This window comes from Gymnodraco acuticeps, unplaced genomic scaffold (assembly GCF_902827175.1).
Source record: "Gymnodraco acuticeps unplaced genomic scaffold, fGymAcu1.1, whole genome shotgun sequence".
NCBI classification, from domain to species: domain Eukaryota; kingdom Metazoa; phylum Chordata; class Actinopteri; order Perciformes; family Bathydraconidae; genus Gymnodraco; species Gymnodraco acuticeps.
The window spans coordinates 4,809,544-4,835,527 of record NW_022991154.1 but is presented as its reverse complement, the minus strand read 5'-3'; the positions used below and the strand labels follow the sequence as shown (position 1 = coordinate 4,835,527).

The 25,984-nt window shown below is 43.7% G+C and overlaps 2 protein-coding genes across 2 annotated transcripts in view; one reads left to right on the top strand and one right to left on the bottom strand.

Annotated features, from left to right (window-relative positions):
* The window catches only part of psmg4 (proteasome (prosome, macropain) assembly chaperone 4), a 5,068-nt gene extending 3,518 nt beyond the window's left edge, over nucleotides 1–1,550 (top strand). Inside the window, 1 exon segment of the mRNA XM_034237371.1 lies at nucleotides 1,178–1,550. Within this exon segment, the coding sequence (XP_034093262.1) occupies nucleotides 1,178–1,299 (122 nt within the window). The 3' untranslated portion in view covers nucleotides 1,300–1,550.
* LOC117560500 (solute carrier family 22 member 23) lies at nucleotides 1,434–25,984 on the bottom strand. The gene is made up of 10 exons (XM_034237369.1): nucleotides 25,556–25,984; nucleotides 23,256–23,359; nucleotides 22,015–22,169; nucleotides 8,100–8,286; nucleotides 7,701–7,828; nucleotides 6,852–6,954; nucleotides 6,418–6,644; nucleotides 5,437–5,469; nucleotides 5,176–5,299; nucleotides 1,434–4,064 (listed from the first exon to the last, which is right to left on the bottom strand). The coding sequence occupies exons 1-10, from the start codon at nucleotides 25,982–25,984 to the stop codon at nucleotides 3,644–3,646; spliced, it is 1,911 nt and encodes a 636-aa protein (XP_034093260.1). The 3' UTR covers nucleotides 1,434–3,643.

The window sequence follows — 25,984 nt, the reverse complement described above, 5'->3', positions numbered from 1 at the left end:
TATTTGAACTGTACTAGTACCTAAGCAGCCAGCTTGACATTAGGACTTGCTTGTCATTGTATTTTCATGTTGTTTAAAGAAAGATTAACTTGTCCACATTGCTTGCTGAAAGGGCAGATCTGCTGGCACTAACAATGTCTCCTGCTGTGGAGAACACCCTCTCTAGGGACAGAGGTAGCACAGCCAGGTAGCGCTTTGCTAACATGGCAACATAAGGATACTTGGCGTTTGTAATAGCTTTGGCTCGGTCTGAACTATTTGCGAGTGGTGGAGGCTTACATGCTAGTGGGAGTTGGGTTTGCACTTCAGTCTTTTTTCTTTTGGTACCGGCGATATTCACATTCGGGTGATGCCTTTTCAAATGAGTGTGATGTATTGCCAGCCGCGTAACCAATGTTAGTTGAACAATACCGACAAGCAGCTTTGGTTCGGTCCACCTGTCTTTGTCCGTCATCCTTGTACGTAACTACGAAACCAAAATGTTCCCAAACCGGAGACTTCAATGATGCTGGAGGATTTTCAGCTCAACTTTATCTGCGTTCGCCATTTCGACAGTTCCTCAAATTACTGACTACATTTGAACGCATCCCTGTGACCAGCTCTCATAGTATGCCTCTCGTCCAATGAAATTACTTGGTCGCTCTATGATATATACCTGAGATTACTTCCAGAAAGTTGTTCATGTTCTCAATTTGTTTACGTTTAACGCTATATTCGTTCGGTACACACGTGTACCGAACCGAAGGGCCCGTACTGAATAATTTCAGTACGGGTACGTGTACCGTTACACCCCTAATTGATTGATATGATTGCGATTTAAATCAGCATATACTTCTGTCAGGGGATGCCACCCCTCAAAATCTCCTGCCACCCTCTTGCCACCCCATGAATATTTGTCTAGATCCGCCCCTGGGTCCAATCATAAGATTTTGTCAGCTAATCGATTTAGAGTTTCTTCATTCGTCAGATGTGTGAAACTGAGGTTCTCTATGTAGCATCATGCTGAAGTACCACGTTTTTTTTTACCACAAATGTGCACATTCATTTCTTGGAAAGAAGTCATTCAGCAAGACTCCAAAAGTCATCTATTAGCTGCCCTTCTGCATAGTATAGCAAACCATTTAGTGTGTTAGCTAAACTAAATTGAAATGATCGTCTGTTTTTGTCTGTTTTGCAGCAAAGAAAACTAAAAAGCAAGTGTACGTGAGTTACAGTCTCCCGATGACGGACAACAACTTCAGTCTTTTGGTGGAGAAGAGGATCAAAAAGGAGCTGGAGCTTCTTCCTGAGCACTTCTGAACTCTTGGACATTGTTTTGAGTAGAACTGAGGACATGTAGGAAGGAGGGCAACATGAAACAGCAGGTGTTCCTCTTTCTTCTTCTAGTTCTTCTTTGGACTTACATCAAACTCCAACACAATAACCACAGATGATCACATCAAGTGTTCTTTTATTGACATAATAAATTAAGTGGTTTATTATCAAAACATGTAGGCCTATGGCTTTTTGTACAAATGCATCATATTAAAAAAACAACACTTAGAAAACGACATTAGTAGTTGAGTTATTTTTTTTTCTCCGAGTGTTTAACTGTCGAAAACATACAATCTAGCAAACCATACAGGGTGTTCAAAATACGTACTGAGCGCTAAATGTGATTAAAAAAGATTCACGTATATTTGGATGACAGAAATGGTGTATCTATTCAATGTGCTTATATCCTATAAAAGTCGATGGTCCACACATTATGAATGAATGGTACATGTTAGGGCTGAACGATATATCGTGTCATGGCGATAACCGCGATATGCGCATGCGCGATATTCAGATCGCAGGGACGTGCGATTTTATTAATATATTTCTTTTTTTTTCTTTTTTTTTTTTTAGGACGTGCGATATTAGGTGAATTAACTCAAACACGTCATGTTACAATTATTTTGCTGCTTGCTACAAAAGGAAAACTTGCGCGGCTCTCATGTCAGGGGTACTTGAGTGAGTGACATGCAGGCTCTGCATGCACAGCAAACCACCAATCAGAATCATTCTTGATCAGATCACAGCAGGCCCCGCCCCGCTAGTTTGCAGACCATCAAAACACCGGTGAAAAATGAGCGAGGCTCAGGAGGACAATACCGGAGAGAATGAAGATTTACTTCCAAAAAGAAAAGCAACATCTGCCATCTGGAACTATTTTGGATCCAAAAAGGTTCTTCTCTTCGTCATTCACAGATGAACCCCCTTATTTGAGGGTAAGCAGCATGCATTATCATGACATGTTAGATCATGACTTAAGGTACGATGAGTCAACCAGTTTAGATCCAGACGTCCGTGACTAAAATCCTTCATCCGGTTAAATATAGTTAAAAAAAACGCAATATATATCGCAGGGGGAAAAAAAATATCGCAATGTCAGTTTTTTTCAATATCGTGCAGCCCTACTACATGTATACATACCTTACATTTTAATGCAGGCTTAAGGGATACTTACGTAATAAAGTGTATAACTGTACACTAATAACAACTAGGCCAGGACTGTGCAGAACACACTGCTCTAATCTAATCTTCACAAACGTTTACTTCAAAAAACTGTAAAACATTGTGCTTTCTGGCTAGAGTAACACATCCTAGGAGCAGGAGTACAACATTACCACAGTACAGAGAACAACGAGTGAGTTGGAGTGGAAATATATTTGCTAGTTAAGGAGGTATTTCAAGCAACAAAATTGCCCGTGGCAGCATGACAAAAATAAATACTGGTTTTCTTGAAATACATTCTCTGTTTAGTTCAAAACAACAGAGCCATCATAAAGCCATTCAAATGCTGAAATGCGTCATAAGACATGTGCACACTTATGTCCGTTCAACTCTCAGATTTGTTCAGCAGTCGCTACAGGCTACATTTACATTCTGCAGAGGTCTCCGGCTGTTCCCCGCACAAGAGAAAACCATCATACACCCACACCAGAAACAGTAATGCTCTGTTTAAAAAAATCAGTGCCCACCCCGACCTCATCTCTGAGGACAAAGTGCCACGTTGGACTTCGAGCAAAGGGACCACAAATAAGAAGAAAAATACATGTAAAACAATTTGTGCCCTTTCATGCAAAGAGACAGTGGTAGTGGTTTAGCCAATCCCTGGGTCTCCACTCTCCAACATGTTGGCCCGAAAATCCCAAACACTTGATTGTGCCTCTGACATATAGTGCAAAAATAACTTATAAAGAATTATAAGATGCAGTGAGATCCTCTCTCAACGAGTCAAAACGTCAAACAGAAAAGTCACAGAGCACACGTTATTGAAAGCTAGTCTGCTCCACTTTGCCCTTCTCACTTGCCTGCGTCTGCTCCTTTCACCTGTAAATCATTCTCGACAAAGCGGACTACAGAGCAAGACAAATCACCACTGAAGACTTTCATATTACCAAACACACACTGACTTCAGGTAAACTTCGTCCAGTACAATATTTTTGGCAACTCCTGAATGAATCATAGTCACTACAAACTACACAAATGTATTATCGTCACCGTCTCAAATCTCAGCGTTAAAGAGTTCATCTGGTTCATTCGAAAAGTTATTTTCTCCCTTGAAAATGTTCCAGTTCAAGTTAATGCTTGAGCAATAGTATTCAACAATTGCTATTGCTCACACTCCATTGGCTATGGCATGATTTCCAATCACCTCCCCTCCAGTGGCCAGGGCGTAGGAGGCAGGAACCGCTGCCAGAGCGGTTGCTGCTGCCACCGTAGCGCCCCCAGTGGTCGTGAGGTGTAGCGGCGTGTCGTGGACTCGGGAGTAGTCCCCGTCAGTCTTGGCGAGAAGCAGGTGCTGCTCTCCTGGGTGGAGCAGCGTCTGACGGGTGAAGGTCTCTCCGTCCGCCATGCTCTCCGGCAGGGGCTGGCCCCGGGGCTCGGGCAGCAGCAGCAGGCAGATGATGCACAGCAGGGTGCAGCAGGCGAAGATCACGTGGTGCAGGAAGTAGCCTTTCTGGTTGTGGAGCTCCATGATGGGCGCAGTGAGCATGCCGAAGCCGGCGCTGGCCAGGACCAGGCCAAGTCCTCCACCCCTGCACAGAGAGAGGATCTGTTACCAAGGTAATCTGACGGGACTGAAAACATACAACCGTTGAAGTGTCAAACACGGCCTGAAACCTCCCTTCTCCATTGTCTGACATTTTTTTGTATATTTTCAAAACCGACAATCTCTTCATGAACTTACCTCTTGTGTTAATTGTCACTTTTTTTTCTATCAAGTGCCCTTGTTAGTTTTAATCAGTTTCAACCTGGTCTTTATTAAGTCAAGTTTCTTTTTCAACTCTAATGTGAGCACTGGAAAGGGAAATGCTGCACTGAAAAAAGTAGTATTATATTAAGTCTCCTTTTCTTTTGTCAAGAACAATTACAAACATATTTTTTAAATGTTAAATTACATTGTTGCCGTTCCTTTGCCATCTCATATTTATAAAAATGTATTTATTTCGATAACAATATTCTGCTTTTTCTCTGATATTCTCTTTTTTCATTCTCATACTTCTTCCTCTTTCTATGTGACACGTTTGTACAAACTAGTTAGTCTGAAGCATACTGCGCCCTTTTGGGAACTAACTCACCCCTGTCAGTCAAAACTGCACCACAAGATGGAGCCAATATGCAACGTGAGAACAAGAGCTCTGCCCGGAGATTCCATATGTTGGTGTAATGTAATACCCAGTATGGACTATATAGTAATTGCCGCAGTATGTTTTAAAAAAAAAAAAAATGTACATCAACATTTGGTACCAACATATATGCTGACAGACATCAGTTAAGCTTTGGCTTCACACTGTTGATTTGATTGAATTCTACATGTCTGTTTAACACACAACATTCTCAAATCTACTTAAAAAGGGCATGTCATTCATCATTTGCCACACAGTAGGTCTACTGTATTACAATAAGGAATGTATTATTTGTTGCATACATAAATGTTTAGTACATTTTTCTTGAACTGTTGCCAATTTATTGGATGCTATATAAAAATGTGACCCTGAGATTTGGACACTAAAATAAAATGGTGCATAGTAGATGGTTCACTATGAGTAGCTCATACGAAATGATTTCAGACCCAGCCTTGAGCTCGCCTACAGCAGAAGGCTCCCCCAAGTGTTATATTTCATGTTTATGACCGTCCAGGCTCACCTGATGACAGTAGGAGTAATTTCAGCACAAAAGAATATGCTGAGTGTGCTGACTGCATGAGAGGAGAACATGCCGATGATGGAGAAAGCCACCGAGAATTTCCTGTTCAGGGTATCGCGCAGAACTGAAGAGAAGAGGAGAAGATAATGTAAGTTTATCCGGAAACATCAACATGAAACCAACAGCTCATTTATCATTAGCCAGGGGCACAGACACGTTCTACACTACAGTATATCACAAAACAACTAGATGTGAGTGTACCTGTGTCGTGGCGAAGGCCGTACTTCCCAAATACTGGATTACATCGGCAAGCATTGGAGAAAAGAAAAGAGGAAATCATGTCATTTGTAAGCACGAAGAGCAGCACGGTGCTGACTCAAGAGGACTTCAGGAGAAATCTGAACAGTTTACCACTGAAGTCTGAAATAATGACTACTGTACTGCATATGTAGGTCATAAAACAACACAAAGTAGTTCCTATTAGTGTGAGAGTTCAAATACAGTCCACTGTTTTAATGACAGGAATGTGCATGTTCACTACTGTTGAATTTTGGCTTTCTTTTTGGTACAGGTGTGACATCACTTTCAGGATGTTCTTAACTGAATTGAGTTGAAATGTAACTATGCCAAATTATAATGACACTTTAACTAATCCACCACCCGAGCACTTTTGTGGGGTTTTTTCTTGCCAAAACAGAATAACTGTTTTTCAGGTTGATGGTAAGATGCTAATCTTAGCATGCCTATCTAACTAGCTGCTTGCCTACATTTGCAACCTAGCTTAAATTCCAATACCTAAGCTGAGCATGACTTTAGGTAAGTATCATTTGTTTTGGCTTATAATAGAAGAAACCTCGTTCTCGGAGTCGGTCCTGTGTTATGCTAACCTTTAATCAATGTTACTTTAGCAGCTCTGACTTGCTACTAGTTTGAGATGTATGCTAAACTCATTGCTTACTCCTCATACTACAAATGTATTTGCTAAATGAGATGCAAGTTTCAATTTCATATAAATTGTGTATTCTCTACAATTAACATCACATTATGTTAGCAAGAGATAACAGCCTAATATTATACTGATGTTTCCTTGAAAGGATATAGAACCAAATTAGAGTACAATGCTGCACTGAATTTGTACACAAATAAAAACAACCCAAATTGAAGTGAATTTTATCATTATAAACTGCATAGGTAAAACTTTAGCAATGCTAGCTAAGTGTAGCAGGACTTGTGATTACTCACGGTTGAGTAATCCCAGCTGCAGTAGCGATGCCAGGGCTGTTATGATCATGAAGGTGAGCAGCCCTCCACGCCGACCCATCAACCCCACCGCGGGGCAAACAGCCAGGCAGGTTGCCACGGCGATGCCAGCCATAGTGTAGTAGTCCGCATGGCACAGAGCAATTGGCTGGGCCTCCGGGTCCATCATACTGCGGGCGAAGCAGTGGTGAATCCCATAACCTGTCAGCCTGCACACACACAAAATAAGACACAATAAGAAGCGGACAGGGAGGAGGAACCTGAGACATGCGCCTGCCACGGGGCAGACCTGTGGGGTTTACTCCCACGTGCATGTCTACATTTCCCTCTCGGGATGAGCTCATGTAAATCATGCTCTCTCAACACCACAGATGTTGGCTTTGATCAGAAAAGGAGTCCGGCCATGACACACTTACGAGTTGACACACAGCACCACAATGTTTTTCCACAGGTTCCTGGTGCTCATCATCTTGACAATGCAGGTCCTCTGGGGCTTCTTGTGCAGCTCCTGCTCCAGCTCTGTAAGAAACATGAAACGCACACCTTCAGACCTTTCCTTACAGAAGGTAATGAGAGGCCGGCCACTAAGGGACCTGCAGCACAGAGAAGCTAATGTGCAGTCAGCCTTAAGATAGATACAGCACATCCCTTTGGCCTCTCATCATTTATCTGTCTACTCAGTTGCTGAGAGAGGCAGAAACACGTAATCAATCACCAAGACACGGAGTATGAGCAAGGAGAGATCTCAGTGAGGAAAATCCAACACAATTCCTTTTCAACTTTAAAAGTAAATAAAAATCCCCAATATCTAATAGTTGAGCTTCATAAATGTTATCTTTTACTTTCCAGTATTATTTAAAGTGTATTTATTTGCATTTAGTTCTTTTATTTGAAACAAAACGCGATTTGAAGATTAGACATTGGACTTTTAGAACTTGTGTTTTCACTATTTTCTGGATAATTAATTAAACTTAAATGAAAATGCTCCTTAGTGGGAAGAAGTCAGACTTATTTGAAGATCATGTATGTGGGTTATTGCAATTACATTTCGTCATTGAATCAGTTGGGAAATGCTTCTTGATAACTACATGCTTGCACATGTGGAAAGAAGATCTATGAGTCTTTGGGTTGGTTGCATGTTTCATCACATACCATGGATGAAGATCGAAAATAAATTGCATAACAGAGTGTTTTAAGCAAAATGGTGCATACATTCCAAGTATTCAATGGAATTTGGATAACTCATCTTGTTTAATGTCCCTCACCTGTAAGAACTCCACTGGGCTCAGTTGTCAAGTTAACCTCGTTCTTCCTGGCGATGCTCAGCATCATGACTTTGGACCTCTTGTAGTGCTGGGTGGCCAGCAACCAGCGCAACGACTCAGGGAAAAGCCTGCAGAGCGAAATAAATCAATTGAAAGGAAGGACGTGAAAAGTACACACAAAGAAGGATGAGAGCAGATGTGTAAGAGCCAGAAGAAGAAACAGACAGAAAGCGAGGAAGAAGATAAACAATAGAAGAAAGAGAGTATTGTTTGTAAGTTGAAGCAGAGGCTGCTCAGTTCTGTGTAGAGCAGTGTGTACTGTACAAGCCATCGCCTGGCTCAGCGAGGGAAGAATCTGCGCTCCACCCGCTGTGGATTTCCTCAGAGGGCGAGACTCACCAGACGTAGGGCAGCATCAGAACGAAGGGGCTGATTATGACAATCTGCAGGACCTGCCAGTCATCCCGATCCGGCCAATTGCGACACAGAGCAGCCACCCCTGGCATCAGTAGTTGCCCGACCACCATCAGAAAACTGGCCACCATGGTCATGGAGAAGCGCCAGGCTGGCAAACAAAGCTCGATTCCTAAAAAATGAAGAGACGGAGAGAGTAGGGAAAGAGGGAGATTTAGTTTCACAGAAAATACAGATTCTTGCAGAGTGTGTGCACCAGAAGAGAAAAGTAAATGATGTATAGGCCTTATGTGTGTCTATGTGATTACCATCAGAACAAACAGCAGCCTTAATGGCCTGGAAGAGTGTGATGTGTGTGTTTGTTTAATGGTGAGGCCCGTATTGAATTTCCTCTCTTTGTGAATTATTAAAGACTCCTATTACTGATCTTTCCCATGAGAACCCACTATAGTTTAACACCAGACCTCAATATAAACTTAGGATGCACTTCACGTCAAAGCTATTGAAAGGGTGCAGCTGCTCAGAGAGCGTTTTACTGTATCCACCCTTTAATTTCCCTCCTCACCCCCTCCCCTGTGACATGGTACAGTCCAGATGGCCTGGCCCATATGGCAAGGTCTTTTTGAAGGTGACCATTGTGGAAGGGAGGGAGGGAGGGCGGGCAGGGGGGAAACTCGCTAACCTGGCCTCATGTACTTGCATGTTATTGTGGACAAGAAGAGAACGAGGAGGGGGAGGAAAAGGGATGGGAGGTAGGGAGAGGAGAAAGTAGGAAGACAGGAGCAGAATATAAATGACTTTCCCTCCATTAAGGAAACGGAAAAGTCCCTCTATTCATCCGCAGATTCACCAGAGGAATAAAGACTAGCAAGAGGGAGGCAGAGAAAACACATGCAGACAGGGCGAAGGAGAGCATGAGAGAAAGATGACAAAGATGTCCACGTAACAGAAAGACAGGAGAATGATTAAGTTACAAGAAACGGAAAGAAAGGTATTACTGGAAATCCCTTCATCTCTGTTCTCTCAAGCCCCAGACGTACAATTGTAGTTCATATTTTCAAAAGCCCTCCCGGCAGAAACCAAAACAGATAAAGGAAATTACACTGACCCGTAATCCCTAACCTGCCTCATCTCTTTTATCCTCTCTTCACGCATCAAAGGAGAAAGAAGAAAGTCTGTCTATCCATCAGCTGTTAGTGTATAAAGTGGTAATACCCCAACGTGAAAAGAACCCAGAGGCTCATTCTTGGTAAGAATCCTTTCCTGTATTACAGGAAAAACTGTGTGTGTGTATCTTATGCATTGTAGGTCATAGTTCACGTAGGATGGTGGTCTGTTAACTTTGGCGAATGTATGTATAATAGTTTCGCAGCTTCGCTTTCGAATCCCTAGTTGGAATTCAAGGTCTTATTATTGTCACTATACAAAACAGGATTGCACAGGAGTGTTGTAGCCACCTCCACTCAACACACAGGCAAGGTATAAACCAGATCAGAGTATTCGATTAAAATAGAGGCAATACAATCGAATGATGAACAGCAACCAACCGGAGATCTCCCGCCTCTTAGCCTATCACATACAATGTGTTGGTGCGGTAGCCAATAGAAGCGTGAGTGTTATGTAGTGATGTCAATATGTTACTGAAGTAAACAACGTCCAATGGAGGCGTTTCAGGCAGTGAGGGGAATGTGTGGGAGGGAAACTGCCTATGATGTGAACTTTGACCTTTTAGCCTATATACCACACTACAGGAAAGGGAAACCACAAAAAGCATAATAGGGCCCCTTTGAAGTTAACTTTCAACCCACAACAATTTTACCATGATAACTTTGAAAAATAATATACTGCACTGTATATGTGTTGTGTTTTCAACCCCAAAGAAGCATTATTTAACTTTAAGCTTTATAATAAATACCAAACGTTCATGTAGCAACAGCAACACCAAATGTTCAATGTTTCCAACTCAAATGTAAAGGCAAGTACTATAACATGAAAGTGTAGTATTACAATACAACATGTATATGATATTATTACATTGCCAGTTCATGCGTTTTGAATTGTATCAGTCCATTAAATCACTGTTATCAGCTTTTCTCACAAACATTGTACTAATTCAGACGGGAAAGAACCACTTGATGGTTTTCTAACAACTAAAGTCGGTGGCTTGTGCACATTTACTGTATTTCCACCACTGCCGTCCTTTCTTACAAACAACACAGAGTGTCTCTGTGGTGCCGCTGTCAACAGCCGTCGATAGGCAAGGACCAGACAGAGACACACACACACACACACACACACACACACACACACACACACACACACACACACACACACACACACACACACACACACACACACACACAAAACTAGAGACATACCCTGTACCTTGGCTTTGCAATTGATCTCCAAACCTACCTCACAAAACAAGAACCACTCTATCAACAAACACACACAACACACACACAAAACACACAACACACACACACACACACACACACACACACACACACACACACACACACACACACACACACACACACACACTGGCAAAGACATTTTGTTCCAGCTGAGTGGGAGAATAGTTCTCCTTGTGCCGATTATCTCACTGCCGCCCCCCCCCCCCCCCCCCAGTGGGCTGATCTCCTCCCTCCCTCCCCCCCCCCCCCTCCTCCCACTCTTCCCTCTAGCGCATCAGGGCTAAAGTGGCTCCCTCACTCTTTGTAAAGCCACCATCCCCCACTTCTACCCTCCCTCCTTACTCCCTTCCTCCTCCCTCTTTCACTACGCAGCTTCTCCACTGTCCCGCCATCTGAGCAGTTGCAGATGAGGGCAGTGAAAAACAAAAAGATACAATGGAAGAAAGGGAGGCTAAAAACAAAGGGAATGCAACAAAAAGCATCTGATCTAATGACCATAATCTTTGATGACAAATGTCTGACAGCAGCACCACACACTTGCCGTTGTCTGCTGCTCCCTCGCTAACCTTGCCTGGGGCATGAGAACAGGGCGCAGGGACGATTGGCTTTCTAACAGCATGAATTCAGAGCGAGAACCACAGTCTGTCCGTGTGTGTACCATGTGGATGTATACAGGATGCAGGTGGTAATAATATACACTTTAGATGCAGCGAAAGAAAGAATAGTAGTGTCAATCCACAAATGATTGAATTACAAGTTTATTGCTGCAACGATCAGTTGACTAACCAGTCTTATATGCTGATTTCTTTTAAGCAAACATGTCAGAAAATGCTGTTTTTAGCATCAAATATGGAGGTTTCCTGGATTTAAAGTGAAAACTAAAACAGAATTTCTTTGGACCTTTGGAGTTATAAACCCAAATAATGAAAGGATTCATCCATAATGAAATAATTGCTGTCCAACCGCCTTACTGTAAAGACAAATATTGCCCTGCCTTAAACCATGATGCTTCCTTTGGTAAAAGTACCGACTATTCTCTGTTCTATATCACTGATCGTTTAAGTACCTTTGTGATTGGACCTTCTTTTGGACAAAACAATTTCAATATGTTGCCTTAAATGGCTGATAATGAGCATTTGTCACTTTGTTTTGGCTAATTAGTCTATACAAATGCATTCATAATGACAACGTCTTCTGCAGCTGCTTAAGGTGGATGACTGCATAGAGGGAGGGGAACAGAGGATGTTTTACAAGGGCACAGCATCACAGGACAGTACTTCTCCCCAGCTGACTCAGCAGTAGCTGTTCCCCCAGCTCATAAAAACACACACACACACACACACACACTTGCGTATATCGTACGTCTCTGTCATTACCTAAAAGTCTCAGAGGAGCAGAGACAAATAGGACGACAAAAAGATGTTAACCTTGTGTCGTCGGTGTAAAAGCAACTGCAGCCTAATTCCTCCGGGTGCTTGCAAACGGCGCTCACTGAAATCCCCAGAGTACCACATGATCACTCCCCAAATGGCTTGAAACGTGGATCTGAAATGATATAAGCTTTCTACAGCTACTCTAGTCCCTGGTAATCATAGGATGTACACTGAATTTAAAGGTTGACAGAATTTGGTGAGAAAACATGTTTAGAAGCGTCCTCAGCACAACCTATTCCTCTTGCTTTGTTTGAGGCAACTGACATGTTTTTATGAGAAATTGCAAGTCTCGATAACTATAACAAGACAGAATTTCCCTGCCTCATAATGCCTCATCGTTTTTTTGATTGTTCCATGATTTGTTAAACTTTGACATGGTCAGTGAGTTGTGAAAATATCTGATTGTATAGAAGTCTATGAGAAAATGTTCCTACCCGACCCAGAAAAATACTCTTTCTGCTCAGTAAACCATTTTTCAATTGAGTGTATGGGCTTAAACGCATGTTGCATGTATTCTTTAATACATGTTGTTCATTTAGTAAACGATGGTCCCATTAAAGGTAGGGTAGGTCATTCACTTCAGAAACACTTTTTGTTATATTCCATGGAATGCTCTTAACATCCCGATAGCAATGAATACATTAAATGCTTTGACAATAAATATATACAAATATTTCATCTGTGGAAGCCGTAGCGCTGTAAAAAGCACGACCAATCATTTTAGCCGGCACGGGTAAAGTAACTGGATGGCCTACCTGCCTGTCAGCCTTCCATCTCGTGCACACACTTATCTCGTGCCCTCATTGGTCATGTGTGTGTTCGTGTGTGTTGGAGAAAGTCTGAAGGAAGTGGCAGATTTTTTTCGGTTGTGTACTTTCACATTCTAGCGCACTCGAGCTGGTTTCTCCATTCTTACCTACCTACCTTTAAAGTAGATTATAAAGTAGAGCATGCTGTGGAGCATGGCTACCTTGTGATGACCAATTCCTATGATTCTGGGTCAAACAGTTTTCCAAAGATCCACATGAAGTAGGATCATTAGCAACATTTAATGTTGAAAGAATGATTGTTAAGAACATATTAAGCTTATTGTTCAGTGGCAGAACGAGTGGGTTGAATGGTTTGAGAAGTTTCTATGGATGACTAAAGCTTTCAGAATCCTTTAGAACTGTTTTGAGAACAGACTGACTTCCTCTGCGATCTGCTGTGAGGAAGCCGCTTTCAGAGCCAACAGAGAATAAGTATTTGTTGTCAAAAGTTACATTTAGTATTCCCTAAAGTTTTGTTCTAATACTTGCTAACAGCACTTGTATTAATATGATTGTGTTTTCCAGATTAGTTTGGATGATGGGCAGATAAAGAAGGGACAAGGTACCAGGACCCAGAAGCTCTTACGATCTCCAAGGGGATGGTCCTGAGGTGCTAAATAAAAACTAATAAACCTGTGCACACAATATGCACACAACACACAAATCAACACATTTACATTTGCAGAGTAAACTAAAGCTTCTGCTGGCAGCTCCAGAGGAGTTTATTATTGGCTGCGTGCTGCGGAGAGATAACCGAACGATGAAAGATTTTAAATGAGCCTCGAGAAAATTTGAAATTGAGGGCGAGAGTGCTGGTAGTAATGAAATGGTACTGAGAGGGAGAGGAGGAGGAGAAGGGATGAATGGGGCAGACGAGAGTCGAGGGAAGCATGGAGGGAAAATGAAAAAGGCCAGAGAGCTGCATTTTAGAAATAGAAATGGTGTGCTGCGTTTACAGTGACAGAAGGAAAGAAGAGAGGGAGGCAGACATAGTATTTCTGCAGAGAAATGGGCCCGATAAGATGTCGCACATACACATGCATGCTTACTGGACTATCATCCATAATACAGCAAATATTCTATCGGTGCGACTTGCATGTTTATTGGTCTGATCGGCTTCCCGCTGCAGCCTAGCACTCAGCAGTCTAGCACACTGCGACGTTAAGTGCTGGCTTTAAGCTTAATTTTAGGGTTTCACATCCATCTCTTTTTTCGTAAACACCCGCCCAGCCCCCAATTTTAGCACAACGCAGCAGAATAAAGGTACTTACCATACATAACAGGAAATCAAGGACAAACACTAACAAGAAAACAACCATAGCATTTCTGTGAAGGTTAAACAAGGAGGTTGATTTGTTAGTGATGGAGGTTTTGTCTTGATAGGATTGGCTACTGCTATCTTATTTACAACCTTTGTTTTTGACGGATTGCTCGTGTTTTTTGCCCTGTAGGACTTATTGTTAACAATGTTGCTTATCCACAGATCTCATCCCAGATCTCACAGCGATATAACCCTGAGTATGCCCTGATCTCAAAGGCGCATGATGAGGTCGGCCATGTTCAGTACTCGGATGGGATACTGGAAGCTTAGTGAGTACAATCGTATTATTGCAGATAAAGAAAAAGGCTCATAACTACTGAAATGTGTCCTTTTTGTAATAAATAATAGTATCCCTTTAAATATTAAGGTAGTATATTCTAGTTTCAAATGCCTTTTGGGAGAGTGTCTATAAATAGGGATTCACTTCCCACACTGTGGATCTGATGTGTATTCAAACACTCCTTGGTTGCCTCTTTTACAGTAATTAAACATTATTAAGTACATATAATCCAGTACTGTACTTGATTATCATTTGGAGGTACACAACTTAAATATTTAAGATTTTACACACAAAACATGTGATTCGTTTATAAAGTGTGATACTCTGCAATAGTTTGAACCATCCAACAGGATGTTAAGTAGTTCAAATGTGCCCCACTTCCACCAACATTTTGAAAACCTTTTTAGAATGTTGGATTCAATTAAGGATTTGTACTTGTAACAAAGCACTTGTACATAGCAACTTAGATGCAAGTACTTGCAGTTTTAGTGGTTAAGACAGTAATCCACGGCTTTGTCACCACTCGGCTGGATTACTGTAACTCTCTCTACATGGGGGTCCGTGGGTCCTCGCTCGCTCGTCTGCAGCGGGAGCAAAATGCCGCAGCAAGGCTTTTAACTGGCACACGGAAATATGATCACATTTCCTCCAATACATTTTAGGATTCATTTAAAAACACTGTGGAACGATCTGCCCCTGCACATCAGACAGGCCTCCACACTGTGGACGATCTGCCCCTACACATCAGACAGGTCCCCACACTGTGGACGATCTGCCCCTACACATCAGACAGGTCCCCACACTGTGGACGATCTGCCCCTGCACATCAGACAGGTCCCCACACTGTGGACGATCTGCCCCTGCACATCAGACAGGTCCCCACACTGTGGACGATCTGCCCCTGCACATCAGACAGGCCTCCACACTGTGGACGATCTGCCCCTACACATCAGACAGGTCCCCACACTGTGGACGATCTGCCCCTGCACATCAGACAGGTCCCCACACTGTGGAACGATCTGCCCCTACACATCAGACAGGTCCCCACACTGTGGACGATCTGCCCCTGCACATCAGACAGGTCCCCACACTGTGGACGATCTGCCCCTGCACATCAGACAGGTCCCCACACTGTGGACGATCTGCCCCTGCACATCAGACAGGTCTCCACACTGTGGACGATCTGCCCCTGCACATCAGACAGGCCTCCACACTGTGGACGATCTGCCCCTACACATCAGACAGGTCCCCACACTGTGGACGATCTGCCCCTACACATCAGACAGGCCTCCACACTGTGGACGATCTGCCCCCTGCACATCAGACAGGTCCCCACACTGTGGACGATCTGCCCCTGCACATCAGACAGGCCTCCACACTGTGGACGATCTGCCCCTGCACATCAGACAGGTCCCCACACTGTGGACGATCTGCCCCTACACATCAGACAGGTCCCCACACTGTGGACGATCTGCCCCTACACATCAGACAGGTCCCCACACTGTGGACGATCTGCCCCTGCACATCAGACAGGTCCCCACACTGTGGACGATCTGCCCCTGCACATCAGACAGGTCCCCACACTGTGGACGATCTGCCCCTACACATCAGACAGGCCCCCACACTGTGGACGATCTGCCCCTGCACATCAGACAGGTCTCCACACTGTGGACGATCTGCCCCTGCACATCAGACAGGTCCCCACACTGTGGACGATCTGCCCCTACACATCAGACAGGTCTCCACACTGTGGACGATCTGCCCCTGCACATCAGACAGGTCCCCACACTGTGGACGATCTGCCCCTGCACATCAGACAGGTCCCCACACTGTGGACGATCTGCCCCTACACATCAGACAGGTCCCCACACTGTGGACGATCTGCCCCTGCACATCAGACAGGTCTCCACACTGTGGACGATCTGCCCCTGCACATCAGACAGGTCCCCACACTGTGGACGATCTGCCCCTACACATCAGACAGGCCTCCACACTGTGGACGATCTGCCCCTGCACATCAGACAGGTCCCCACACTGTGGACGATCTGCCCCTGCACATCAGACAGGTCCCCACACTGTGGACGATCTGCCCCTACACATCAGACAGGTCCCCACACTGTGGACGATCTGCCCCTGCACATCAGACAGGTCCCCACACTGTGGACGATCTGCCCCTGCACATCAGACAGGTCCCCACACTGTGGACGATCTGCCCCTGCACATCAGACAGGCCTCCACACTGTGGACGATCTGCCCCTACACATCAGACAGGTCCCCACACTGTGGACGATCTGCCCCTACACATCAGACAGGCCTCCACACTGTGGACGATCTGCCCCTACACATCAGACAGGCCTCCACACTGCCTGCTTTTAAATCGCTTCTTAAAACCCACCTCTTCTCCTTAGCGTATTCACATCTTTTAGAGCGTTGCTTTTAAATGGTCTATTGTTTTTACTTGTACTTGTTTTATGGTGTGGGAGCTGAGCTGTGTTCCTTTTTGTATGTTTTGTTTTGTTTATTTGCCTGTACAGCACTTTTGTCTGGAGGTTTAAAGTGCTCTATACATAAAGCTGTATTGTATTGTATTGTATTATTAACAGGAAAAACTTCAAATGATAGAGTATAATCACTTCGACTAGTCATGGCTACAGAGCCAACACAACAAAACAATGTGTGACTGCCAAAACACTAACAGACAGTTTCTCTCCTGCAGAGCGACTGTTGTGACTCCAGGCAAACAATGAAAGCCGAAACAAGGTACAGTGAGAAGTTTCCTATTCCACTCTGCATCTGTGGTGTTTTAGTTTAAAACACTGAAACATTGTGGATTGCATCGCCTCACATGATAGATTTATATTCAGCCTTCCAGGATGTGTTTACTGGAAAATTAAAATGTGTGTGCCGTTATTCTATATGTCTCTTTACTGTAGATGCGATGGCAGTGTGTATTAACTGCTGTCACCTCATTCACACCAACGGTGTTTCAGGGCCGGTTCGGAGCTGGAGCTTGAAAAGCACCGGGTTTTCCTCTTCAGACCGTAGTGGAGCAGCCTCTTAGCTCCGGAATCCGGTTCGTTTCAAGCACCAACAAATTGTCCGGCAAGAGCAAAAGCACCGCATACGTCACGCTTACGTTGAGGCGGGGGCAGGGACGGGATCAACTCCTGAACAACAACAAAAAGCCCGCGTTTTATCCAGTTTGTAGACAACGATGGAGAAACTTAACAAGCAGCAGTGGTCCACTGAAGAGACCAGCTACCTACTGGGAATCTGGTCTTCCGAAGAGGTGCAGAGGAAGCTGGAGCACAATCGGCCATTGTTGTTGTTGTCGGTGTGAGCTGTGAGGGGTTTCCGCGCGGTTTGGCTTTATGAAGCAGGCACGCAAACGGCTACGTCATGACGCAAATGATGACGCAATGACGCAGCACCAGTCGGACTCTGGGCGGTGTGAAAAGAGCCGGAGCTAAACCGAAGAACCGGTTCTGAACCTGAAAAGCTCTAGCACGGAGCTTGAACCGGAGTTCCGTTGGTGTGAATGAGGTAATAGTGTGAGTCTACTTCAAAGCAACTCATTCTGTGGTAGAGAGCTGATTTTACCGTCTACTGCAGGGGTGGCCAACCCGCGGCTCTTTGCCTAGTTTCATGCGGCTCTTCAGTTCATATCGAATTGTATATGTGTGAGTTTGGGGGAGAGACACTGACTCCTGACTAGTGTTGCACGGTGTACCGATACTTGAAAGGTATACCGCGATACCCTGTCGTTAAAAAACGTTACGATTCCTCCGTTTCATTAGTATCGGTACTTTAAGAATGACGGGGGAAAGTACTCCGGTGAGAAAGCGCCGTTTTAATAAGAGCCGTGTGTGTTCAGCGCTCTGCTTCCACTCCCTGCACTGCAGCCGTGCCTGCAGTCCCGCCCCTCTCAAGCACGCTCTAAGTCCCTCCCCTCTCTCGTGCACGCGCTAGCTGCCAGAGCATGTGAGAAAGCGAGAAGCATGGCTGAAAGTGGGAGTGCAACTGCCGCTGCGCCTCGGCTTGTTGACAAAAAAGACGCCAGAAGCGAAATTTGGAAGTATTTTAGCTATATCTCTGACAGTGAGGGCAAGCCTACGGACACCACGAGGCCTGTCTGTAAGAAATGTATTAATTGTATTTAATAGGAAATCTTGTCATTTATTTAATTTATTGTTCTCATTGTTTAAAAGTTTGTGTTATGGTTATGGTTCTGGTGTGAAATAAAGCACAATAATTACATTTAAGACTGTTTTTTAAGAAAAGTATCGAAAAATAATCGGAATCGCAATTCTTGACTTGGTATCGAAACCAAAATGTTGGTATCGTGACAACACTAGCTACTCCTGACAGTTAAACCTGATATTTAGTAGGTCTGTTAAGTATTAACGTAATTTGTCCGGTCAAAGTTGTTTGGGCTCGGATAAAATCGCTCCGTTACTTTCGTCCCGTGTTATTTTCGTCCCGGCTCTCCCTACGTGTGTATGTGTGGTGTCAGGTGTCAGTATGAGAGGATGACAGCAAGTCTAATTTTGATGTGGCCCAAGAGCCAATCACAATAATACCTGCGATGCAGTGAACCAATCACCTTTGAGGGGGGGAAACCTATCGTTGATTAAACACTATCCAGTGTTTCCCCTACCATTGTTTTGGAGGGGCGCTGCGCCCCGCCAACGGAGCCCCGCCCCCCCCCTGAAATTCAAGGTGTTTAAAAAATATATATAATTTTTTTTTTAAATATATATAGCACCAAATTGCAAATAATCTATAACTACTGTCACTTTTCACATTGAACATGTGCTCTTTTATTAAATAAACTAAACGCTTTCATTTTAAGTTGTGAATTTAGTGTTTTTGACCCTAAGAAACACTGATGCATTAATCAATAACAATAATCCACAGCTCCTCTCTCTGCTCCAGAGGATTTAAAAAATATATATCCCAATGCCACAAAAATGCATCAGTGACGTGGTTGAAATCTTGTCTCCAGAAAACAAAAAAACGGAAACAAGCGGTATCAGTGCCTGTGTGTTTGATGTGGCTCTTTGCAGTAACATAGAAAAAATGTGGCTCTTAACCTCTGACTGGTTGGCCACCCCTGGTCTACTGTATTCATCTACACCTCACACAACCAACAGACACCTCACACACTAGCTCACACAAATACGTTTTTAGCACTTCAAAGTACATGCATACAATCTGCTACCTCACACCGACAGTAGAGACCAACACACACATACGGTTAGCAACCCCATTATTGTCAATCCTGAGCATACACAAACAAGTAATATATAGAACAATTGCCTCGCCTCCAGATATTGTTATTTGACAAACAGACGGAAACAAATGAAAAGTGTGTGCATGACTGAATGTGCTAAAGGGACAGATATACTGTAGAGGGAGAAGAGGACATGTGCCCCTGATATACAGTAAAGTGAAGTGAGCATAAATACTGGGCTGAAGATCACATTTACATACAAATCACAATTTAAATCTCAATTCACAACTCCCTGTGAGCCTCAAAACACTATTAGTATTCTTAGCATTTCGTTTGCCAATACATCACAAATGAAACTCTCAGGAGTCTAGTGGCAGACGGCTCGGAGGTGTCCATTTTGTTTGTTTGTTTTTTTAAGCAGTTCAGTAGAGATTTATCAGGAGCCCCCGCTGAGAGGGACAAAACCCGCCCAACCGCCCAGGCTCACAGTCTGCCATGGCTTCACGCATAATGTATGACTAATCCCTGGCCTGATAGAGAAAGGAGGACTGCAGCGGGTGAGAACGATGGGAGACGGCAGCAGGGAGAAGGGAGAGTTCAGGTAATGCAGCTGGGGGTCGAGGGTGAGGAGGAATAGAATGCTTTCAGCGAGTTCGGGTCATTTACATCTCCTTGGCCAATGGCCATTATGCAAAGGCTGATACTGTAGAGGAAGATATTTTACACGGAGAGGGAAAAACAGACCTACTGTCTCTGCACACATTTACACCACAAACCTTAAGAATTATAGCAGATAAGGTTAAAGGGACATTTTATCTGCCTTCTCTGTTTTACCATAGGAACTATTGTCTTTTTACGGAACTACACCACCATATCGTATCACTGCACAGAGACAAAGTGTGCATCTGTGTGCACATATTTAGGAAAGGCTCCTTCTCAATCGTTGGCGGATGTAGTTTGATAGAAAGAAAGTAATTCCTTCATGAAACCGCTCTCAACAAGGTCTGTGGATTATCCTATGTTACTGGTTTGTGATTTAAGGAAATAGACATTGCTTTTTTAATGTATTTTATGCGCTTTTTGAACCACAAGCAAAGTGCCATGTAGATTTATAACTTTACAGTGAAGGCAGGGATCTATAGGGTTGATATATCCAGCACTAGGCAACTCACACCATAACAATGGATGAATAACACTAGGGGTTATAGAAATAACATATTTTGGCAGTGATAGTCCATGTAAGCTGCTGCCCTACTACCTTCTGTGTCAAACCCACTATCTATATTCCCTATAGAATAAGGTAGGTTAAATGAAAATCTGAGACAGCAATTGCTATTAGCTTATACATTCAAGTCAACGGAACATATCTGGACCTAGCTCACCCTCGTTGCCTTCCCACAAAACCAGGACATACAACAGGTGTACTGAATACTATAAACCACACCCACGTAACAATTGCCAAATGTGTGCTGTGTAAGCAATAATGATGATGATAAAAACAATAAACACAGGCTAACTAAGCTTTTTGGCTCCTACAATTAGTATAAGTCATACCTACAAAAACAACACCCCCCAAAACGTTTGGGCGTTAACTTTGACCACATTGTTGTTGCTACTGGCAAGACACAATCCTTTTTCTCTAAAGTTTTGCAAGAGACAGGAAACAAAAAGTGTTCCTCTATTACCTCATTCACACCAACGGTGTTTCAGGGCCGGTTCAGCGCTGGAGCTTGAAAAGCACCGGGTTTTCCTGTTCACACTGCAGCGGAGCAGCCTTTTAGCTCCGGAATCCGGTTTGTTTTCAAGCACCAAAAAATTGTCCGACTAGAGCAAAAGCACCGCATACGTCACGCTTACGTCGAGGCGGGGGCAGGGGGAATCGGAATCGTCGTTGAAGTTGATGATTACGATTGTAAAACAGTTTTGAATGTAGCATGTAACGACTGTAAAGTTGGTAGTAAAGTCGTCCCATTTCTTCCATTTCGTTTCGACAGAGCAAAACGAGTAGCGCTTCAACACAATCGGCCATTGTTGTTGTTGTCGGTGTGAGCTGTGAGGGGTTTTCGCGCGGTTTTGCTTTATGAAGCAGGCACGCAAATGGTTACGTCATGATAACGATGACGCAATGACGCAGCACCAGTCGGACTCTGGGCGGTGTGAAAAGAGCCGGAGCTAAACCGAAGAACCGGTTCTGAACCTGAAAAGCTCTAGCACGGAGCTTGAACCGGAGTTGCGTTGGTGTGAATGAGGTATATGTCCCTTCCAGGAATCCCTACAGTACTCTAGGGCAGTAATGATTCATTTGAATAAAAAACAAGAAATGACAGAGCATGAATTAGGAAAGACAGGAGCTGGAAAGCAGAAATAAAAAGCAGACAGGCATAAGGAGGAGAAAGCGTATACTTACTGAGCACGTAGAGGGAGAGAGCGAGGCCCGCCAAGCAGAAACCCTCAAAGAAGCGCAAGGTGCTGAACATGGTGACGTTTACAGAGAAGGCAACACTCACACCAAACCCCAGCATGAAAAGCACCGAGATAATCAACACCGGGTGTCGACCAAACCTTAGAAACAGAGAGAAGCAAGAAAAAGACAGATGTAGCAAAGTGTTTCAAATCTGTCACAAACTGAGAAAAAAAGAAGCTTTTATTGTGGATCATCCCCCTCATTGTTAGCTTCAGATGCTGCAGACATCCTGCTTCAAGGGGGGTCAGTAGGTCAATGGGTCAGGCCAGAGCTGAGGCTGCACATTTCTTTACATTGTTTCCATGGTTACTGATCCCAATCACAATGCAAGGCCTTTTTTTCCCACGAGGCATCTCGGGGGTTCACAGGCCTTCAGACAGGGCCCCAATAAATGTAACGGACATCGTGCCTTGAAGGGTCAGATCATTAAATGACAAATAAACATATTTTTTCACCTAGACATGCAGATAGATTGGGTTTTGATTAAACATGTGTAGCGATTTAGTTTTTGGTGCTCCAAATTTAAAAACAAATGATTTGGTAGCAACATGTCTGAAGACAATATCCTGGTAACTCTTGGATGTTTCTTTCATACATTTTTCTAACAAATAAATGTTTCCTGTTGATAGTGACAACTTTGGAGAAGACAAATTGATGGGGAAGATTTTAATATGTAAGGGAAAGAAGGTTTAGTATAAGAATACACTTTTTTGCATGAGGTCTATTGTTGCTATTGCCATTTTGTGGCCACACTAGTAGCAACATTACGTGTCTTTAGGAATGGCACTATATTTTAAATCTAGCACCACTATCATCAGGTAGAGGTTTTCATTTTACTATTAATACCTTCTTTTATGAACAAACACTTGCTAAACTGATGACAATATGGTGAACATGGAAAACCTGTTAGCGCTGTTATTGTTAGAATGCTAATGTTAGCATTTAGCTCTACGGACCACTGTAGCAAAAGACAGCATCACAGACAAGCTAGGGTTGTTAACTTTTATGTGTTTTAAGTATTAATCTAAAATGTCAAAACCTACGTAAATAAAACAAGCTATCTGCAAGGGCGATAAATACCAGTAAATGTAAGTTTTCTTCTGTAATTCAGTTGAATGGGTGTTTTAAGGTTAACTATCAGAAGCTGTATAGAGGCACACAAAATACATAAAAAGGCAGCTTACCAGTCAGCCATGACACCCATCACTAGGTAGCCAAATATGGAGCCCACCAGCAAAGAGAACTTGGCAATGTGCACCTTCCAGGCTGAGTCACACACCAGGTTCCACTGAAACAAGAGACAAACGCAGAGAGAGAGGAACGTTAGGCAACTTTTCAGAGAAAACCACCCACAACCTGATAAAAGGGAATTAAACATCACCATCGGAGCACAGGAAAACAAATAAATGTGGGCTTTTCTTTTCGAGTCTGTTGAACTCTCTGACTCAGTGCTTTGATCATTCATGAATGTTGATAAGTGTACAAACGGGCTGCTTTTGGAATATTCAAATGTGTATCTTGAAATAAAGAAGCAAGCGCGTGAGAGGGAGAAAGAGCAGCTGGTTTGTGAATGTGGGGGCATGTCTATAATAACACAAATCAATGGCTTTGAACTCTTGCCTTTAAAGCACATGGGTCAGTGAACACACCGCCACAGTTCTCAGGCTCTGAAACTCAGCCAGGGACACATGTGGAAGCACGATGTGTGCTCCATGTTTACGACCCCGAGAGCATCAGTAAGAGCACAGCAGAGCGATTCAGCTGTGTGTAAAATAGTGTTGGTGTTTAACAGGGAGTTACACAACTCCAGCTGAGCAGGAGAGCAAAGGAGGAGATGATTATTGGATATGACTGATGGTTTTTGTTGTGAAATGGCCGGTGGTGATGTGGAGAACTCAGCCAGTATGGGTTTATTAAGTACGGGCTATTAGCACCAGTGTTATCTGAGACAACAGATAGCAGTCATGCACACAGGCTGCGTGATCACTCAACAACTCTCTGTAGAATAGTCACCTGAAGTGACCATAACGTTTTTTATCTTTAAACATACTGTGTTCTTAAAAAGTGTACATCTTACACTTGGGCTGGTATTTGTTTACAGGTTGTTTATAATTGCTTGCTTCTGTAACTAGCGAGGGCTCTTATCGATGCTTTATAACAGTTGAGCAACGTAGTAACGCCATTCACCCCATGTATCCTGTTTCAGTTTGTTTAGGAGTGGAGTAAAGGCACATGGAAAGAATGCACAAAAGCACAGCTGCATTTAACAAAAGTAGGCCTAGATAACAACAGTGCAAGTTGTAATATTTACAAAATGTCTATTTCATTAAAGTGACTATTAATATTTGGAAACATTGGTCAACAGGGCATCAATGTCATGTTATTGATAGTCTACAGGCGAGTACTGCACCCCCTCAACCCAGGAGCGCTGCTACGTTCTGTTTAAAGATTAAGAAATACAAGTAAATTGACCGTAACAGACCTGCATGTACTCTATTTTAAACAAACAATTTATCAGGAATCCTATTATTTTTAAAAGGATAATGGAATCAGCATTGGTAAAATCTCATCAAATCCCATTTATTTACAAGCCGATGGAAAGATGAACCTGCTAGGGCTTCAGGGGGCTTCCACTCTCTACAACATATATGCCACATTAGCAAACATTTGAAATAATAAAGGTTTATAAACTGGATTTTGACACAGGGACCCTTTTTAAAACATGAATGTACTTTGGTTATAGGGCATGAAGACCCTTATTATGTCAGTGCTTTAAACTCAGTTAACACAAACCAGCTACATTTGGAGATATCAGGGTTCCTGGAGTTCTGAGCAAAGATGCACTGATCCTTAGATTGGTATATTGGCCACATTAAAGATGGTTCCTTTCAATGTCATTATAAATGTCAGTTTTTTTACTAACATTCACTTAGTCAAGAAAGAAAACACACACTCCTGGTTCTCTGGCTGTGGACTGTCGCCCACCTTGCCAAGTTGCTAATCCAGCCTTGCACAATTGAAGTGCTATGTGTAATGTAATGCGTACAAATATAACCCTGTGCATTGCACTTAACAGAAGTTGGATCTCTACGTGTATTTTGGTTATAGTTTCCCATATTGTGATGTTGAAATGTTGAAAATAGTGTAATACATAACGTGATACTAATTTCAACCAAATCACCCAGCCAATAATACACACACACACACACACACACACACACACACACACACACACACACACACACACACACACACACACACACACACACACACACACACACACACACACACACACACACACACACACACACACACACACACACACACACACACACACACATTGAGGTCAGTGGGGTAACTTGTCAATAAGCTGTTGGTGCATCAGCCTCTGCTGTGAACTGAGTGGCAGTGATGAAGATGATGATGAAGAGCAGATAGCTGTCTTCTCTGCCAGATAACACTGTGGCTCTATCTCAGTCGTTACCTTGGTAACCACATTCTGGCTAAGTCCCGTCTGCAGCTCGAGCCTCCACTCCTTGCACGCGCACAGCATACCGTTGCTGTCGCCCAGTCCCTCCCCGGTGCCGTTGACTTTGAGATGCCACGCGGGCGCGCCACCGGGGACGGTGACCGGCGGGGGTCCCGCGGTCCAGTTGGTCTCGTTGGTGAGAGGTTGCAAGCACGTGACATGGGGTTGAGCCAGGAGGAAATAATCCGAAAACTGGCTAAAGCCGATGAACAATGCCGGGATCCAGGTCAGGACCACGAGCTGCTTCTGATGCTTCCCGAAGCCCCCCAGGGACGGTAGCACCGAGCCGTCGATGTGAGGCAGCAGCCGGGGCACCGGGTGCTCTAGCGGGGTGAAGCCGTTCTCGGGCGGGTGGTCCTGCGCCTCCAGCCGGCCGGCTGCCAT

Bases quoted from the DNA above. Each gene is read 5' to 3' on its own strand.
- LOC117560500 (XM_034237369.1), bottom strand. From the start codon at position 25,984: ATGGCAGCCGGCCGGCTGGAGGCGCAGGACCACCCGCCCGAGAACGGC. The intron at 22,170-23,255 runs GTAAGCTGCCTT...TCTGTTTCTAAG, and splicing joins ATGGGTGTCATGGCTGACTG to GTTTGGTCGACACCCGGTGT. The intron at 5,470-6,417 runs GTGAGTAATCAC...GATGTAATCCAG, and splicing joins GCAGCTGGGATTACTCAACC to TATTTGGGAAGTACGGCCTT.